Here is a 19,735-nt window from a genome sequence, read left to right as displayed (position 1 = left end):
TCTTTGGCTCTACTCTGCGCAGGCGAGGCCATCCCAGAGGATGCTCCCAACAAGCCGCAACGCTGGGCAACCCAGTCCTCCTTGCCTGAGCCGTGGCAGGCTGCTTACTTGGGACCAATGGCTCCAGCACAGCAGGCCCTACATTTCCATCAACACCTTGCAAGAGTAACAAGCATTTATGTAGAGCAAATGCCTAAAGCAAAAATACTGCCTCCTGTGTGCCACATCATCCACCTCATAACCACAGCAGCAGTTTGTGAAATTCCTCTGAGGCTTCAACCTCCCCCCCAAGGCCACAATTGGTCCTTTGGAAAAAAACTGAACTTCATCCTTATAGCCCCTGAGCAATCCTCAGTCTCCAGAGGATCTAAACCTTTGTGCCTGGTGGATGCTTGCCTTCTCCAGATCTCCAGGAACAAGGCAGACTGCTGTACATCCTAGAAACACATGCCTTATGCAGGGGATGCAATACAAATGTATGAAGACTCCTTGCTCTACCAGCCCTTACCCATGGTTTGTTTTCTTATGCCTGCTGATCTCCTTCTCTCCTTCTATGATCCACTGAAGGATCTTCTGGTTTCTCTCCACGTCTTCAGGAGATCCTGGCATCTCATAGTTGGCACCATCACTTTTCCCTGAATCGGTCTTCTTAACATTTCTTTTTGAGAGCAGACTTGCTTTCCCACTGCAAGAATAAAGCTTGAGACATTAGCGCTTTGCCTAAGCCAAACCACCACAGACAGTGGCAGAGGACGGACATGTCTGTCTCTAGACATATTCAGCCCTGCCAGGGTCTGCTGGGCTCTACCACAGCTCACACCAACCATGCCACAGCTGTGGCTAAGAGCAAGACTGGCTACACTGAGGCACATCAGCTGCCTCTGGGAGGGAAGGGAGCTGCTCTGGCAAATGAGCCGTGGCAACGCGGCAAAAAGCCTAAGAGATCTGGCAAATGAAGGGCTGTGTTAAACCCCCAGCTCTTTGCTCCGACGCAGTAACAGGCTCAGAGCACGAGGTTCATCCTGGTGCTGCAATCCATAGGCTGCCTCCCCGTGTCAGACCACTGCTCCATAGGCTGCCTCTCCGTGTCAGACCACTGCTCTTCGTCTGAGCCCTTCCGATCCCCTCCCCAGAGCTGCTTACCAGTTTGCTAGCACCCAAACTGCTGTTTTACCGTGCCAAGCATTTGCTTCTCACCGTGATCTGAACTGAGGCTTCAAATCATGATAGAAGATTACACCCCGTGGAGAGGACTGCCTTCTGCAGGCTCCCCCCGAACTTCGTGGGCACACTGGGAAACGCAGCCGCTGCAGACAATGCAGCTAGGCAGGAAGAAGGCAGTGGTCGACAGCCCCTCGCTATGTTCATGGCTGCAGCGAAGGCTCTTGCAGTTTTCCCACCTCTCCTTGCCACTGCACATGTGGATGTGCCCAGAGGCACAGCTGGGCAGCCACACGCTCGCGAGGCCACACAGAACGAGCCTGTGCTGGCCTGTCATTGCCACAGACAATAAGTTTAATGGACCCCCAACACCCTAATCACCCACCTGCTTTACTCCACAGGCCCTCCCTACTTCTAATTCTGTACGCTCATTCGCACAGACAGGTAAAAGAACACCACACAGGAGTAACAGGTCCCCAGTCAGCTTTGCTGGGAAGAAGTGAGATGGGATTCCCAGCAGGGGTTCTTTGAAAACAGTAACCCGGTGCTGCAGGGTGGCGAGAATTACTGGGAAATCCCTCGAGAACCCACGAGGAGATGTTGCTGTGTTTTGGGTCATGCCCCACACGGCCACTGTGGGACTCAGAGCACTGACACCATGCAGGCGATCAGAGATGTGGATTGTCTTCTGCAGGTGGAGACTACGCAGATAAAAATTCTTTAGCTCAGGAAACAACATGGACAGGGGGATGCTGAAGATCAATGAAGTCAGAGCAAACCAAATAATTTGTTCTCAGCTTCTCACCACACAAGGACTAGCAGGTATCAAATAAAATTCGCCAGCAGCAGGTTCAGTGCAAACAAAAAAAAGCCTTTTTAACAGCTCGTAATCACACTGCAGACTGGGGAGGCCAGCAGCCCAACTGGGTTCAGAAGGGACAAAACAAGCCCCTGCAAAAGACAGCACTGCCTGCCGAACAGGACCATTCAGGTGCAAACTCTCATCTTATGGAACTCCTAACCTGGGGACAGGAACTGTAAGTTTGTGCCAGCAGGACAGCTCTGAATGTGCCCATTTACATTTCCCTAGAGTCTATACTGTAGTCAGTGCTAGAGAGAAGACCTGTATCTAGATGTGGCTTTGGGTTGACCCAGCACGGCCACGTGTATGCTTTGTTGTAACAGCCCAGCCACATTTCAACCCTACAGAAAAACATAAGGGCTGTCTCCCTCCCTGTCAGCCCTACAGAGAAGTTTGCTTCAGCTGCCTCTATGCTCTGCCTCCCTCATCCCTCCTCCAGAAAGTTGTTCCTACACATTGCAGACCCACCTGGCTGCCTGCCTTCACTAAAACCCCACCCCTAGTACACTGCAAAGCCTTGCCCCAGAATAACACACCTTAAGGAGCTAGCCAAGCTCTCCGCTGCAGTTGCTCCACATTTATCGTCACCACTCATTATTCAAGGTAGCCCTGAGCCTTGCCTTTACAGTAATTCAGTAACAGGACTAGCAAAACCCACTGCTGCAAAGAATAAACTTCGCCCTCTCCTCTCAGCACACAGACAGAAGATGGAGGAATTGGGTGGTGGATGAAAAACTGAATATGAGCTGAAAATGTGTGCTGGCAGCCCAGAAAGCCACTTGTGCTCCAGCCTGCAACAACAGCAGCACAGTCAGCAGGGCGAGGGAGGGGATTGTCCCCTCTGCTCCACTCTCATAAGACCCCACATGGAGCCCTGTGCTCAGCTCTGGGACCCCAGCACCGGAGGGACAGGGACCTGCTGAAGCAGGTCCAGAGGAGGCCATGAGGATTGTCAGGGGGCTGGAGCTCCTCTGCTGTGAAGAGAGGCTGAGGGAGCTGGGAGTGTTCAGCCTGGAGAAGAGAAGGCTCTGGGGACACCCTACTGTGGCGTTTCAGTATATAAAGGGGACCTACAGGAAAGATGGGGAGGCATTCTTTATCAGGGGTTGAAATGATAGGGCAAGGGGTAACAGTTTTAAACTTAAAGAGGATAGATTTAGATGATATGTTCAGAATAATTCTATTAAGAAAAAAATCCCACTTACTATGAGGACAGTGAGGCCCTGGCCCAGGCTGCCCAGAGGAGCTGTGGGTGCCCCATCCCAGGCAGCACCCAAGGCCAGGCTGGGTGGGATTTGGGCAGCCTGAGCTGGGGGGAAGTGTCCCATAGCAGGGGGTTGGAACCAGGTGATCTTTAAGGTCCCTTCCAACCCAAACCATTCTCTCATTCCATGTTTCTAATTCAAACAGACAAAGGAAAAACTGACAAGAGCACACGTGGCAGCCACATCTCTCCTGGGCAGAGATGGACACAGCCCTGCCTGGGAGAACGTCCCCCTGGGACAGCAGGCCACAGCAGCACCAGAGCGTCCACCACTTATATATGAAGATAAATGAACCCTTCTGGTGAATAACTTGTGCCTTGCAGAAAGGAGTACTTTTGTGTCCTCTCATAAACAGCTTAAGAGTCTGTTTCCTGTTACCCAGGCCCTAAGACACAGCCCTACACTTATCAACTCCCAGTGCATGGTCAAGTCGACCAGCACCTCCGCTGCTTTAAGGAGCAGAGCTACTTTAGAGCCAAGGCCATTAAAAAGCCTGGTTAGAGGATGTCTTTTAGCACCAGACCCAGAGGTTATCAGGAAGCATATTCATTTCTGAAGGGGAAGAGCAGTGAGAAGCCCTCAAACCATGTCCCATAAGAAAACATAGCTCAGCCACCCTGTTTCACTGGCATGCTAGAGCCCATTTATGAAAACACTTCCTAGAGAAGCTCCAGCTCTGGGACTCCCACTGGGTGTTGCCCTGACTCACCTGTAGCCTAAAGAGTCCATGGGGACAGAGGCCATGCCCAAGTTTTCAGTGTAGTTTCGTGACTTTGTTGCATAGTTATGTGAATCTACATTCCAAGCAAAGCTGTTCTGCACCCTCTGCGTGGCCTCGGCCTCAATTTGCTCTTTTGGTTTCATCATGCTGTGGTGATGGATGTGGTGGTAGACATGTTTATGGTGGTATAAGTTAGCTGCATCCAGTTTCATTCCTGATTTTGTTGTGTGTTTGCCATGCCCTGGAGGAATTGTTCCTAGTGTCCCTGACAGCTTTCCTAAGTGGCCGCTTTCTGGGGACCGTGGCTTAGGAGAGTGGCGGCCAGGTCCTGGAGATTGACAGCCTGGTGTTTTCATCACACGCTGTACGTGTTCATCGAGGATGCTTTCTGGGTTTTCTTCATGTGCATCTCTCATCTGCATCCCAGCACAACCCATCTCAGCGTAACGAGGAGCAAAGTGATGAAAGGTCTGGGCAGAAGGCATCTTGTGGCTAATGACTGAAGGACCAGAAGAGATGTCTGCTTCCTCACCTTCTTCCTCCTGCAAGAAACCAGAGGACAATCAGAAAATGACAGCAGGCTGGCACAAGGAGTTTCTGGAGGTCTCTAGTCCCACCTCCCACTCACAGCACGACTGCCACCAACACTCAGACAGGTGAGCCCCGGCTTTGTCCAGCCAGGTCTTGAAAGCCTTCAAGATGGAGATGCCTCCCCTTTTCGGAGACCTGTCCCTGGCTGCGCCGCCCTGCTGTGGAAAACTTCCTAATGTGCATGCTGAGCCTGCCCCGTCCCAGCTCACAGCGATGCCCTGCCGCTGCACTGCTTCTGTGCCTGCCTCGAGAGGCACCATTCGCAAGGGGCTCAGCGCATTGCCCAAAGAGACCAGGGCAACCACTGACACAAAGCCAGGATTTACAGGTGCGCCTTTCTTATAAGTGTAACGACTTGATCAGATTTGTAAGTGGGCAGAGTTTTGCTAAAAAGCTCCCCAAGTCCCTTGAAGATGGTTCTGTAACAACCAGCAGCGGAAACACAGCTTACCGCACCGTACGTGCAACTTCCTACAAGCCTTCGGTGAGGCACTGCTTCAAAGATCATCACATAAAGCACAAAGTCACAGGACATGCAGCAAAACCATTCTCAAGTCAGGAGATATCAGGGGGTTTTCTCACCCGAATGACTGTTCCACAAAGCAAGGCAAACAGCGGGCTTCTAATAGGAGAGTGCAGCTGAAGGTCAACAGCAGCCTGAATGGTTTTGAAAATCAAACACCGTTTTCTCCCAGGCATGCTAATGCTATAGCAAAACACTTCATGCAGATAAAGACATGGGTTGTAACTAACTGCCTGTTCTTGTAGTTCACAACAGTCTAGGACACACTGTTGTTGGCGCTTCTTTAGTCTGTGCCAGGAGGAATAAAATTCCTCCACGCTAACAGCCACAATTTTGATTCTGACAAACTATTTTATGCTCCAACATAAACTGAGGTATTTATGAAGTTTCTTTATTGGAAAACATGAGTCCTATTTTTTTAATTACATAAGTCGGATTCCAGCAAGTCCTTTAATCCTGCTCTCTCTTCCTCCTTTGGCACAGAAAAGAAATCATTTGCAGCATGGGGAATATCTGCCCTGCCAGATAAATGCATCTGCTAGCAAACACTGCCTCCCATCAGCTTTGCCTGTCAGTTGTTATCATCCATCACTCGCTAACCAGCTTCAAAGTCTCAGCTGCCAACCACAGAGCAAGAAAGCAAATAACAGACTTCCTCCCAGTGTCACACCTGGGGGTTCCAAACTGAACCAGGGCCAATGCCAGGCTTGCAAAGTGCAGAAGACGTGGATGCCTGCAGTGCCCTCTGCCAGCCTGGGCTTCTCCCCCTGGCTCCTGTCCTGTCCTGCTGAGGTCCCTTTCCCTTCACTCCCTTTTGTGGCCACGGCCCCTCTGATTTCCCTGCCTCGCTGCAATGCAAACCTACTTCAAGGGATCCAAAAGATCTATTCATAACACCCTCATCCTTTTGCAAGAACCACAAACAGGCTGTTGTGCAAACTCATTGGAACAAGGCTGATTCAGCCTGACACTGATCCCAGCTGTTGCAGTGGCTCCTAACACCAAGCCACTCTGCAGAGATGGGACTTGGTGTGTGACACGATGCCCGCTCACGGAGGGGACACACCAGTTGCTCACAAATGGCTCTCAACTTCAGAAGCACCTTTCATCTCCAGTGGCAACGCTACAGCCTGCCAAATGCCATCCCTGGGCAGCTGGGTCGGATACAAGAAATGATGGAGCACGTACTGCCTAAATCCTTAGCGCTGGGTTAAATCTTTATTAACAGACCGTGATGAGCCAGGGACATAACACTTTGGAGGCTTTTAGGCCCAGTGCCCACATGCTGGAGAATTCTTAGGTTTAAGCAGCAGCTGGTATCTGCAGGGCAAGCTCTGACCCTGGGGCAGACCCCTGATGAATGGCAGCACGTGCTTTCTGCTCTGGCAGTGCTGTCACACCACAGCAGGGAGGCACAGGCGTCCTCAGGGTGAACCTGAGATCACCTAGCCAAATGGGTGCTTAGGATTTAGGAAATCTTCTGGCCACCTGAAACTCAATTGTGCAACTAACTGGGATTTGTTTTGCTCCAAGACTGAGACCAGGGTGGGCTAAGGGAAGGAGAGGGATGCAGCGTCTCTCTCTGTTTGCCCTGTCTCAGCTCATCTGTCATGTTGATCTGCCAGAGGGTAGGGAGGCCCTGCAGAGGGACCTGGACAGGTTGGATCGATGGCAGAGGGCAATGGGATGAGGCTCAACATGGCCTAGTGCTGGGTGCTGCTCTTTGGTCACAACAACCCCATGCAGTGCTACAGGCTTGGGGCAGAGTGGCTCAAAAGCTGTGCAGAGGAAAAGGAGCTGGGGGTGCTGGTTGATGCTCACCTGAACACGAGCCAGCAGTGTGCCCAGGTGGCCAAGAAGGCCAACAGCATCCTGGCCTGTGTCAGGAATAGTGCAGCCAGCAGGACCAGGGAGGTGATCATCCCCCTGTACTCTGCTCTGGTGAGGCCGCTCCTCGAGTGCTGGGTTCAGCTTTGGGCCCCTCGCTACAAGAAGGACATCGAGGCCCTGGAGCGTGTCCAGAGCAGGGCTGCGAAGCTGGTGAAGGGCCTGGAGCACAAGTCCTGTGAGGGGCGGCTGAGGGAGCTGGGGGTGTTTGGTCTGGAGAAGAGGAGGCTCAGGGGAGACCTTATCGCTCTCTGCAACTACCTGAAAGGAAGGTGTGGGGAGTTGCGGGTCGGCCTCTTCTCACGGGTATCTAGTGATAGGACTAGAGGGAACTGCCTCAAGTTGCACCAGGGCAGGTTCAGGTTGGAAATGAGGGGACATTTCTTCTCAGAAAGAGCAGTCAGGCATTGGGACGGGTTGCCCAGGGAGGTGGTGGAGTCACCGTCCCTGGGGGTGTTCAAGGAAAGGTTGGACGTGGTGCTTGGGGACATGGGTTAGTGGGTGACATTGGTGGTAGGGGGATGGTTGGACCAGATGGTCTTGGAGGGCTTTTCCAACCTGAATGACTCTGATTCTATGAGCAGATCTGGACCCAAAGCAGGTCCTCTGCCAGGAGCAAGTGCTGCTTGGGTTGGTGGTGTGCTGGTGAACTCTGGTAGGCAACTGGCTTCCTGACCCCAGCACTGGTCTCAGCCTCGTGTGAAGCAGGAAAGCCCCACATTGAGAAAATGGCAGGTAACGAGGGAAGGAGGCTCCGCTTCCAAGCCAACCTGTGTGAGACATCTCCACTTGCCTAGGATATCCAGAAGTAAAAAGCTTGCAAATTAACTCATGCGCTAAACCAGGACAGATTCTTCTTCTTTTTAATCTTATTCCTGAGTTATCTGATCTTAGTCTGTGCCTGGCAGTGCAGTGCAGTGCTAGCCCTCCCCTCCTCCCCAAACCTGCCTGCACCCCGATGAGCCTCTCTTGCCTGGCGGACACCTGCCCGCGGCTGGCATGGGCGGAAGGAAGGGGAGATGAGACACCGAGCTGCTGACCGAAGGAGCCACAGGCAAGGGTTTGGTGTGGCTGCCCTGGGGAAAAGTCCATCCCCCAACCTGGCATTCTGGGTTTGCCAGCACGGAAAGCCTGGGGAATGAGCCTCCCCACCCTGACCCAGAGGTGGGGAATTACGTGTTTTAATTTGCACAGTGGGGGAATGACAGCTAAACAAATCCTCAAAAGATACTGCTAGATGCCTGCAGCCAAGTATCCCCATATGTTTTGCCTATAGCTTTCTATAGTTACTTTTACAAAATTACCTCTGGATTTTGTTTCAGGAGTTTTTACATCAAGTACATTTCTATTTAATCGTTATCAGATGAAAGTATTCAAGCAGGTTTTCTCAGCTGATTAGGTAAAACCCTGGTTTCCAGGAAACTATCTGAAGAACTGCTCTGGTAGGAGCAAGTTGATAACTACCGCATTATGCACCGAAGAAACCCGTGGGTTTGGGGAGCAGCCTCATCCATGGGCTCAGCTTTCCTGGATATGAAGGTGCGTGGGAGAGCAGCGCTCCCCCAGCACGGGCTCCAGGGCTGTGTTTCAGCATCTTGCTGCAGCCAGTAAAGCTTGGCGGCCGGGCTGTGAAGCCCTGGGTGTCATAACCACTAGATGGTGCTTTGTTGACATACTATTGTCAGAAACATCTTCCATCAGCTCGCAAAGGCAGCGACAGCTAGATGTATGCTTAAACTTTGCTGACTGTTGGCTGAGCTGTTTTTACTCTCGAGCCTAGCCTGTATCCTTCCCTTTGAATCAGGAGGCTGAAATATGCACTGCTGAGCTATGGATAAGCAACACCTTGCTTTAAACCTCCCCCCCCGGCTTCTCCCAATCCCAACCATCAGACTATTACTGGTCGGTAGGCCAAAAAAGCTCACCTAATCACAAGGAATGCATTTTCCACCTTCATGCAAACAATTTTCCTCTCTAGTCAATGTTTTATACTCAAACGTTGAGAATTTCAGCAGTGGCTTTGCTTCTCCTGCACATGGCTCATTTCAAATTAACTTGGTTCAGACAAAGAATGAGTGGCCTGTACGATATGATACTGCAGCTACACAGACATGAGGATGAAGTGGCTGAAAAAGTAACAAGGCAACATGCATATCACCCCCTAGTTCTCTCCTATGCTGCTCAAAATAATTAATGAATTCAGAGTTTTCTTATTTTTCCTGAAAACCAGCAATCTTACGTTCTTTTCAGTACAAGTCACTTGGTTCTAAACCAGATGTCTCTTCCAGTTTTTATTGTACAATGAGGCTTTGGAAGGGAACTTGTAGGCAGCTCAGTATGGGGGAAAAAATCTTTTTTTTTTTTTTTTTTTCTAGCTTTTGCAAAATATTTATTCTCTGCTTCTCTGCTAAGCCGAAAACTGCTTACTGTGACTAATGCCTTATGGTTTTCCCTGTGCTACTGTTCAGTGAGCCATGCAGACCCAGTAAGAGGTCACCCTGTAGTCCTAGCGTTCAGGTCATAGAAAAAAAGCTGTGATCTATCAGGACTCGAGCTCTCCTCTTGCTGATACCAGCAGCTCTTACACCTTAAGTGCTGACCTAAAAAAGCTACAATTGCTTACACTGAGTTTTTCCAGAATGGCTAATGCCAAATGCCAGCCAGTCAATGAAATATATTCTGTAGACAGCAGAGAGGTTCAATATATAGCTTTAGTGGGAGTCCTGGGCTTAAAAATAGATTACGTCACAGAAAAATATATTTAGACAGACTCAGTTTTATTCTCTGGCACATATGTATTTGCTGATTTTATGGTATTGCTACTGGCAGCATCTTCAAGGGGGTAGGGGGCAGGGATAATGTAGTTGGGTACAGGTGGGGGGCAGCAATGTACCAATGGGAGCAGGAGAAGGGGACTGTGTTAGCAGGAAATGTTGCTGGTTACATTGGCTTTGTCTACAAAGTTCTAGTTATGGGAGAGGAAAATAGACCAACTCCAGAAGAGCAGGAATCTAATCACAGAATACGACCTCGCTGGTCTTTTTCTGGCTGGATGCTGGACACAGAAATGCAGCAAGTTTGCTGGATAATGCTTGGCACTGGAGTGAAGCTTAGAGGTTACTCTGCCTTCCTCATTTCTCTGCATTTGAATACATATGTGATTTAAAGCGAATACTACAACCTACAGATCTTTTTTTGTTTAAAGAGCTACTAAATGAACTTTTAAAAACATTGATGAATATTTAAAAATACTCTAATGGGCTTGAAGGGTCTGCCCTGGAGCCACAGAGACTCAGCTTCTCTAAAAGCACAGAGCAAGCTAAGCTGAGATAGGCACGGACACCTCTTTAAGGGAGAGCTGCAGGGTATACTAAGCACAGAGCCTTTTCCTCACAGCTCCAGCAGCTATTATACTGCAGGGACCCAGAACTTCTTCACATGGGGCTGTAGTTACAGTGACATTTGTGATGTTCAGTAACACTGTCATGTCCTCTGTATCTCCAGCACAAGATAAACATGTGAGATGCAGTACCTCAGATGAAACAATAAAGCATCAGTACTGCAGAACAGCGTGTCTCACACAAGTAATGAGACAACCAATGCTCCCTTATGGAGCTTGTTGCGGAGTTGAAGGCTTTGCAAGCTTCCCTTAGAAACCTTCACCTACCTTCCCTTGGTAGCCTTCACCTACCAAGTACTCAAGCTCTGAATGGCCCCAGAGGCACAAGGGCTCACAGCACGCAGTGCAACGGGCTGGGTTTCCCCAGCCACCCAGGTGAAGTCATTGCATTGCTCTGGCCAGGAGAGGATTTCTGGATGCTACACCTGATCTAGGAATATGCTAGGCACTAATGGGCAGAACCCTTTCCTTTTTTGGTAGAAATGGGCTGCTGGCACACACAAATACCTTCACACATAACATCATCTGCCATCTGTTTGCCACATGAAAGGGAAATAGGGATCATGCAAAATGCCATATGGGAAAGTGAACCCCCATTACATCGTCCCCATCCTTGCATAGAAGGGGTGGCTTATGAAGTCTGTGATGGACAGGAGAGCAAGGGCACCAAAGAAGATGGAGAGCACACACAACCCCTAACTGGAGACAGAAAGCCTTCAGGAACCCACATGCAAGCAACGAACGTGGTCACCCAGTTTGCTTCCACAGCAGCTGAAGACTTCCTGCTGCGTACAAAGCAAACAAATTCCAGGCTAGTGCAAGAGGTGAGGAGATTACTAACCGCTCGAACACGTTTAAGGCGCTCCTCTAACTTCTCCTCTGCTTCACGTTCCTTTTGTACTTCTTCCAAACGATTGATCAATTCTGCAGCAAACTTCTCTGGTTCAACATGGATATCCTTTGGCATTCGATACGTACGCTGGAGGAAAAACATACCAGGGGTTAGCAAAAGGTGCATGAAAATCACACATTTATTTTGGAGGCTTAAATAACTGGAAATGCCAGTCGTTCCAGTGGGAGTTCAGGGAGGACAAGCTGGCAGACACAGAGGTGCAGCCTAGGACTGACAGGCTGGAAGCTGAGCCACTACCACAAGCTCCCTCTCCAGCACCAGCTCTGTGCACCCCCTCATATAAGGGAAAGGTTTCCTATAACCACAATCAGCAAGCTCTTTTGGCATCAGACTCCATTTTGGGATGTATGTGCATGATAACTCTCAAAATTATACAAGGTCAATAAGAATATAAAATGATACATGGCCAATAAGAATAGAATATGCTTACACTAACAGAACGCTACTGCACACATGTTCAGCTTACCACGGATGAATCAGTGTGTATGCCTGTCAGTCTCTGCAAATCTAGCTCATGAGCAGAAAGGAGTAGAAATCCAGCCATCTCCAAAAAATCTTGCTTTCCTCCATCTTCCAGCACAGCTTCTGCTAAAATCTACCCAGCCGTGAAAGGCCACTGTTCCCATAAAGCATCCTCTCTTATCAGAGCCCAGCTGTGGCACGATTGCATCTCATCTTTTCAAAGCTGTGCAAAGATTCCCTGCTTGCTTTACCAATACAGCAATCTCTGGCAACCTCACAAGCACAAAGATACCATTTTTCTGCTTGCTCTGTGTGAACAAATGAATAAAGTTCAAGGGCACTCTCAGTTCCTTATGCTGAGTTACCTTGTTCCTAAATTCCTGAGCTCTGAGATAAGAAGTTTGTGCAGTGAAGTATCAAGCTGACAGCCACTGTAATTTTTCCCTCATTTTCATCCCTTCTGAATTATTTTGTTACTCTGCTAGTAGAAGAAATAAAATGACACAGCAGAGAGAAAATCATAATTTGGAGGAAAAATATATGGAAAACTCAACAGCACAAAAACCTGCATTCAAATATTTCAGCACCAACATGAGAGAAATAAACACTTCATAGGGCTAGAGATAAAATTAAATATGAAGACACAAGATAATTCATAGTGAGGAACAAATGAAGCACCAGAAGCAGAAATCAAGCTTGAAATCTTTAAAGGAGGATTAGAGACCAATCGAATTTACCCTGAACCAGCTTAAAGACCAATGCAGAAGACTAAAATAATACTTTGCTTCCAAACTAACAAAAGCATGCAAATCATATTGTTTTTCTCTTTCTGCCAATTGCCGAATGGAAGGCAGGGGGAAGAAAAATAAAGTCTGTTAAGTATCCCACTTAAGGCACCGAGAAGCTGGACACATCTTTTGTGACACCCAAGTTAAGTTCCATGTCTCAGTTTAAAAGTTCTGCTTGTTTTGTCCATCGAGATCAAAACTCAGCTAACCCTGCCAACAAACCTCAATTTCCACGCTTACTGCTATCACCTCCTGCTCCACACCGGGTGGTGCTGGGCCATGGGGTCCCGGGGGGATGCCTGCGGGCACGAGGCAGCTTTGCAGGTGAAAGGACTGCCCACACAGTGCGCTCGCTGTGCGTGGAAAGCAGGGGGGCCGACAAGGCGACCTGAAGCTGTCCCAGGCAGGACTGGACCTGACAGAGCTGGGAACGCCACCAAAGGTGACAGCCCAGAACAAACTATCCCCTTCATCCAGGGCAAAGTGCTGTCCCTCACTCCGTAGCTAAGGAGAAGGGAAATAACCCAGATAACAAGCGTGAGGGCAAGACACTGTTTCCCTTTGGAGGGACAGAAAACTTGTGTCCTAGTATCCAGAGCTCGTGTAGTTCAGAAACGTGCCTCAGTCGTGCATGGTCCCAGGGTTAAGACCCAACAGTGATGGTCCCTGCTCTGTTATTCAGCAGGGAGCCTCTAGGATCCATGTGATGTTTCCCCATTCCTCAAATATCTGGGGAAGCACTTCTGGCTAGGGGAGTCTGCTTTCATCAGCAAGTGAGCCCCAAACCATGAACACTGTCTATGTCATGAGGTAATGCCAGCAATTCCAGAAATGGCCAGCAATGCCAGAAATCCCTCTTGCACCTGACAAGTCACAACCAGTCCAGTGATGTGTTCATTCCCTTATGCCACCTCACACACGTTAACTTTCCCTGCGGTTGTTTATAGGACGGCAGCACCAAGCCCTGCTCAGGAGCAGGCACCATGCCGTTAGAAGCAAGGAAAGAATTCAGGGCTCAGCAGCTACGGGCTCAGATCTCCCTGTTGTAGATACTGCAGCAGCTTCCCCAGAAAAACTGAATCAGGAAAGAATTTCCCATTATTTTCATAGCCCTTGATGCAATGCAACATCCTCAAGTAAAAACTCTCCCAAGCACGCAGTCTGCTGCAGCAGCAGGTGCTAACATTGAAGTTTGTTAACCTGCATGTTTCAGTCCTGGTAAAAGAAGGCAGCTCCTCCAGGCCTAGCAATGCTTAAGGAGTGCAGTTCCAACTCTAATGAGTACCTGAAGAAGTTCAGGGTCACTAGACATTGAGATAGGATGATTTTGGCCTTTTATATCATACTTCAGCACATTTATCCACAGTCTCTCAAAGCCTGGAAGTGACTGAAGCTAAACGACATAAATGAAAATAATTGAGCCTAAGAACCTTTACAGTGAACTCATTTTCCTCTCTCTTTGGTAACTGCTGTGTGTGCAAAACCACACTGCCTTGTCCTTCTGGCTTCCCACTCAGCACAACAGCTGGCACAGGTCCTACAGCAGCCCGTCTGACAGTGGAAGATGCAGCCCCTGTGAGAGTCTCTCTGTCCATCTCGCTGTCCATCCGTTGAGCTGACATAAATCTCACTTCACCATGGATGAAGAGCACAGCACGCGCCCAGTGTTTTCCTGGTGAGTACCCATAATGGTGACTTGCAGAAAGCTAGCAAGCAAAACGATGTTCTGAATTGCTACAACTCTGATTTTATTCCTAGCTCAAAGGACGAGCTACACAGACTTTCCCAAATACTAACAGTATTGGGGAATAATGAATGCAAATTACCTGCGCTGAAACAATACAGCCCACTGCTATCTCCTTTGGACAGTCATCACATACTGCATTGACCTGGTTCAAAAAGCTTAAGACAACAAAGGGTTTGAAACTTTTACCAAATGACAGGCCTAACTTAGGAAAGGAGACATGTTTCGCCCAAATCCAGCCAGGCTGAGCCTGTGCCCAGGATGATCCATCAGAGCTTCAGGACTTTGAACCTGTCCCTGTCTCCTCGTGGGCATACAGAGCCCTGCAAGGGAGTCATAAACAAGCTGTTTATTGTTCTAAAATCAGAAGGGCTCCAAATGTTTTTGTTCCAAGCAAAGAGTGCAGCATTCTCCAAGAGCTGGCTGGTCCAACACCCACTGTTTTTGGAGGATACAGCCCTCCAGTCTGGACCAGAATAAGATCTCTGGCCATTTTGTGTCAATGAGCTAGAAAAGAAGCACTCTGTCTTAAAGAATTGCTGTTAAATCTAATGTTTTATCTAAAGTTGTTTTATCTAATGTTTTATTTAATTATTTATCTACTTTTATTTAATGCCACTAGTTCAGACAGGGTCTGTCCAGAACCAAACCATGCTGGGCTGGGGAGGTTACAGAGAACAATGGATGGGAGGCTGAATGCCAGATGGGCTGGCAAGAAAGAAATAGTTTGAACTGTTCTGGATGAAGTAATCTTTCTTAGTGACAGCTGTTAGGAAGGATTTCTTGGTGTATCTATCACCAGAACGCTGTCCTCTCTCCTTGACAGATGAAGTGCCTGAAGCTCTGGTAGCTTTGGGAAGAATCAGCATGCTAAGAACATGCTAGATATACAAGCTCCCTAGTTGTTCCATTTAGCACCTGCTATCGTGTTTCTTCCATTTTTTCTTGGTGCTGATGGAGTGGGAGTTGCATGGATTTTCTCCATGAGGCAGATGCAGGTCTTGGGTTTTGATGGATTTCACCTTCTCTGAGAAACTGTGGTTTGAAGACCAGGTTCCGCATCTGAACACACTGGCTTCCTAAGTTAGCGCCTTGTCTGGACACCACTTATGCTGAGCTGTGTTTCTTCAAGGGTTGAGTGGGCTTCTCAGCTCCAGTGAGGTGAAGAAACATGATAAAGCTGCAAGCTCAGCATTCAAAGCTGAATGAAATCTCAGGCAAGGATCTGCACATTTGTCTACAGGGCTGATAGCTGGGACTGCTGAAGTTTTGTGTTCGTACTCTGTCCTTCCTCACTCTTTCTTCCCAACTGAGTTTATACCACCTTTTCAGCCTTGTCACAGTGACAGTGGTTTTACTATGATCTATAAAGAAAATAAAAGGCTGAAAGAGAAGAAGCTCACTGTGGCTCGCAGGTTCCCCTTGGGAAGAAGAAACCTCAATTGCTCTAAGATGAAATAACTTCCAGTGTTACCACTGGGCAGAGGTCTCAGTCAGCCCCAGGGATCCATGCTGAACCATTTCTGACAGACCTGACTGGGCCAAAGAATTAGATGTTGATAAATCTCTAATGTCTTCTACAGGTTTGATGCCTCCATGATGCTCAAGCAGTTAGACCAGAAGTCTGTCTTGGAGACAAGTGGAGATGGCAGGTTAGATAACACAAGAGAAAAGAAATTCTGAACTTCTACATTTCCCAGATTAATGTATTCCACTGTGAGATATGTTTTTAAAGGGCAAATGGTGTTTCTGTGCCAGAAACATCTGTGGCAGAGCTCATGGGTAGCTGGACTTCACCACCCACCCCAGCAGCATTCAGGGACTAGCAGAGTCCCAGTACTGTGAGGCATTTGAGGAGAGGACATCCATCGGATTATGGGAATTCCGAGCACGTCCCCAGCTTGCAGGAGCAGAAGTTACTCAGGCAGAATGAGACCAGGGCTCGTCATCCTGTCCACTCCTCACTTGTACAGCATTGCAGGGTGGTCGTTCAAATCCTTCTGTCCCACTGAAGGACACCACGGAAGTCACAGGACACCCTCCTGGGAAGACTGAGCTTCCCTTCTCACAGGACAACTGTGCAACATGCTCGCAGCTTCCTTGACTGGGGGCAGGACAGGAGAGCTCCACTTGGTGGGAGCTTTACAGCTACAAAATGGCTTCTTTATGCAAGTAAACAAACACAAAATGAAACAAAAAAGGAATCCCAAGCCATAATGCCTGAGGTTGGATTTTTCTGAATTTGCTGGGGAGAAAAGGGTATTTACCCTGTACTGGGAACCGATGAATGCCAGAGCCAGGGTAAATACAGTACAACAGCACAGGTTGCATTCCCAGGGCTTTTACCCTTCCTCCTTTGGGAATTTGCCTGCTCTTTCCTTTCTTACTGCCCCAAGACTTTGCTCAAATCCAAGAGGAAGATGGAAAAATCACAGAAAAAGCAACGTGCACCCACTATGTAAAAGGTTCCTGGGAGAGGCACAAAATAAAGGTCTCATTGCTTGCTAGAAACCTTCACCTGCTGCATTCCTGGGCAGAGAGCCACTTCAGAAAACACAGCTTTTCCAAACTCGGCTTGTTTTTAAGTTTATAAATATGGAATATGCAGAACACAGCTGTCCATGCACTAAGATCTCCTGCTGCGTAGTGGGGAATCCTACATGACTAAAACTTGTTTAAAACTTGTCTGGAGGCAGCACGGCTGATGAAACTAGCAGGCAATCTTCTATGAACTACTACAGTTATAGCTTCTAGACCTAAATAAAATAAAGACCTAAATAGTGCTGCTATTAAGAGCAATGTAAGTCCTTTCAGAATTTTGCATAATAGCCCCACACCTCATTTATAAGGGAACAGTAAGGTCTCTAAAGGACTTCTAAAATGACTTTTTGGAGGTAGGAGGTTCTCTACTATCAGTAGGAAAACATGCCGTGCACTCTGCTACAATTATCGGTATGGATTCTGGCTATACTGGTTAGATATGAGTCCATAAAGACTTTCACTCAAAGGCTGCAATTTAGTCATTGCTCCATGTTTAAAAGCACGCTAACCGCCAGGTCCAAGCAGCTCGTGGAGACTGCTCTAGCTACGGGCTGCATGATATCCTAACCACTGGCTTTAGAAAGCAACACTTGAAGAAACATTTGCATAGCTCGTTGCTAATTGGGTAAGTTTAATTAAATAAACTTGCAGTTAGAGGTGATTTTAAAAGACTAACTTCATAACATTTCACACTGGTGTTGTCAAAACATATTGTCTAATTACCTTCTCCTTTCTTGGCTGATTGATAAGTGAGGGCAGAGCAGTGCCTCTCTGAAGTTGATGCCAATTCTGTGTCAGTAATTGGCTGGCAGGAGGTGCCAGAGTGTCTGAACTAAACTTATATTCCCTGGAGAAAGACTAGAACTAACTTGACTTCTCAGTCTTCCACTCCCATAAAAATATGCGTCAAGATGCCTTTTTCCCTGGGACTTAAAATTACAGCACAGAATCTAATGGGAACACTGAGCGTTTCATAGAAAAATCCTTGTGAAGGATTGTGTATGTAGTTTAGAAGGAATATGTAATTCTAAAAGACCGTGTAGATAAGTAGGATAATATATAAATTTATAAGCAGCAGGTGGCCAATTTAAACCTTGTTTTTTACCCTCCCATCCCCTTTTAACTGGTTTCCAAAAAGGTCGATAAAATTTAATGCTAAGTAAAACTAATTAGTCTGCAAGGAACTGCTGCTGGAATGACACTTATTCATTTTAACAAAAGAAATGTTTGGCAGATGGAAGTTTGTTAAAGAACAGCTCACTATACATATTTAATGCTCCATACTCTGAGTTTATAACCTGCAGTTCACTGAGGCATTGCCAGTGCACACGATCAACAGAAACCCACCATTATTTTTATCCAAAAGGTAATACCACTGACAAGCTTTGAAGTCAGAGAATATTCACTCAGTAGTTCCCACTGTTCACTAACAGCAACAACAACAACAACAAAAATAAAGGCCAAGCTTTCAAACTTCAACTCTAACAAAGCAGTGCTTACAGTAAAAACTGCATCAAGTGAAATAAAAAGGCACCCAGCCAGCCTTTTCAACAGCGACCACACTGCAAAAGCAACTGTATGAAAAGAGAGGTGACTAAGCAAGGATGGCTAGTGAGCGTCCACAGCCAGGGTTTTTATTGTCAACCCAGTGATCAAAGCATAGGAGACCCTCTTAAATCTAAGGCAAATAATCTAATTTAAAAAGGAAAACAAAGAGTGATTTTTTTTTTAAATCAGATTAAAACGAGGGTGTATTTCTGCTTGTATTGTGCTGCTTTGAGCCGGCAGGATGGGAACAGCTGTGTCAAGTTTGAAGGCACTTCTGGAAAAAGCAGATGGAGGCTTTTTTTTTCTTTCCCAATTTGTTTTGTGCTGGAGTCCAGCTGTCCAAAGGGAAAAAAGCACCTTTATTCCCTGCTATATATTAAATGTCACCTGTAACTTCTCACAGAAAGAAAATAATAAGCAGAGCTGCAGATGGTGCTGCAGAGCCCTGAAGCCTCATCTTCCAAAAGCTGTTTGCTTACCTGAAGCAACTGGGGAGACAATACCAGACAACTGGAAATACTTATATCTGCACCTTCTTTGCTTTCCTACCTTGTATTCCCAGGCAGGCTTTGCAGAGTCCTTGAGAACAGGTTAGAGCTCCCTTTTGCTACCCACTGCAGGAATACTGCTTGGGACAGCTGCATTTTTCCCCAGCTGCCTTTGGCTGAGAGCTGCATCAGCCTTCATGTCCAGTGGCCTCCTACACCTCCCACAAACATCTCTATCCCCCCAAAGGCACATAACCTACTTGCAGGCAGATACCAGCCACCTAAGCCAGCCTGCGCTTCCATTCTTGGCCTGAAGAAACATGTGGTTACTGACCAAACACTTAAGAAAATTGTGTTTTGGGTACCCCTGGATGATGAGGCTGGCCGAGGACTACCAAGCTTTCCTCCCCCTTACGTGCCCTTTCTCAGCACAGTGGATTCCCATCCCCAGATGGGAAGTGCTAAGGGGGTTAAACTGACACTTCCCATCCCCAGTGCTAAGGGGGGTTAAACTGACACTTGAGCAAGCAGAGGAAACGCATGCTAGAGATCTCACACGCTTAGCATATTTACCTTTGCAGAAGGAGATACTGCTACTTACAGGAATGTGAGGTAGTGGCACACGTCCATTTGCTTTGGCACTTTCCTGCATCTCTCTGCGATGCTGCTTCCGGAGTCTGTATGGTGGGATCCCATCTCTGCCAGAATAAAGCAACAACACGCCCTGCTTTAGTGCCTTTCGTTAGATGGTCTCCATCACACAACATTCATTGAAGCCTTGTTGCCACAGAACAGCAGTTAGGAAACCTCTCAGAGTCTGCGAAAGGCTTCACATACCCAG

General features: G+C 47.8%; 1 protein-coding gene across 3 annotated transcripts in view; it reads right to left on the bottom strand.

Annotated features, from left to right (window-relative positions):
- Window positions 1-19,735, bottom strand: part of AXIN1 (axin 1) — a 78,678-nt gene that overhangs the window by 9,811 nt on the left and 49,132 nt on the right. For 2 of the 3 annotated variants that reach the window (XM_035339848.1, XM_035339846.1), the window contains exons 3-6: window positions 19,496-19,592; window positions 11,252-11,389; window positions 3,998-4,551; window positions 509-685 (exon numbers count right to left, since the gene is read on the bottom strand). In XM_035339848.1, coding sequence (XP_035195739.1) covers window positions 509-685; window positions 3,998-4,551; window positions 11,252-11,389; window positions 19,496-19,592 — 966 coding nt within the window. The remainder of the gene's footprint in view (window positions 1-508; window positions 686-3,997; window positions 4,552-11,251; window positions 11,390-19,495; window positions 19,593-19,735) is intronic. The other variant, XM_035339849.1, reaches the window with a different exon arrangement.

Source organism: Oxyura jamaicensis, chromosome 14 (genome assembly GCF_011077185.1).
Source record: "Oxyura jamaicensis isolate SHBP4307 breed ruddy duck chromosome 14, BPBGC_Ojam_1.0, whole genome shotgun sequence".
NCBI classification, from domain to species: domain Eukaryota; kingdom Metazoa; phylum Chordata; class Aves; order Anseriformes; family Anatidae; genus Oxyura; species Oxyura jamaicensis.
Note: the sequence above shows the minus strand (reverse complement) of the source record. Positions and strands in the feature narration are given on the sequence as shown.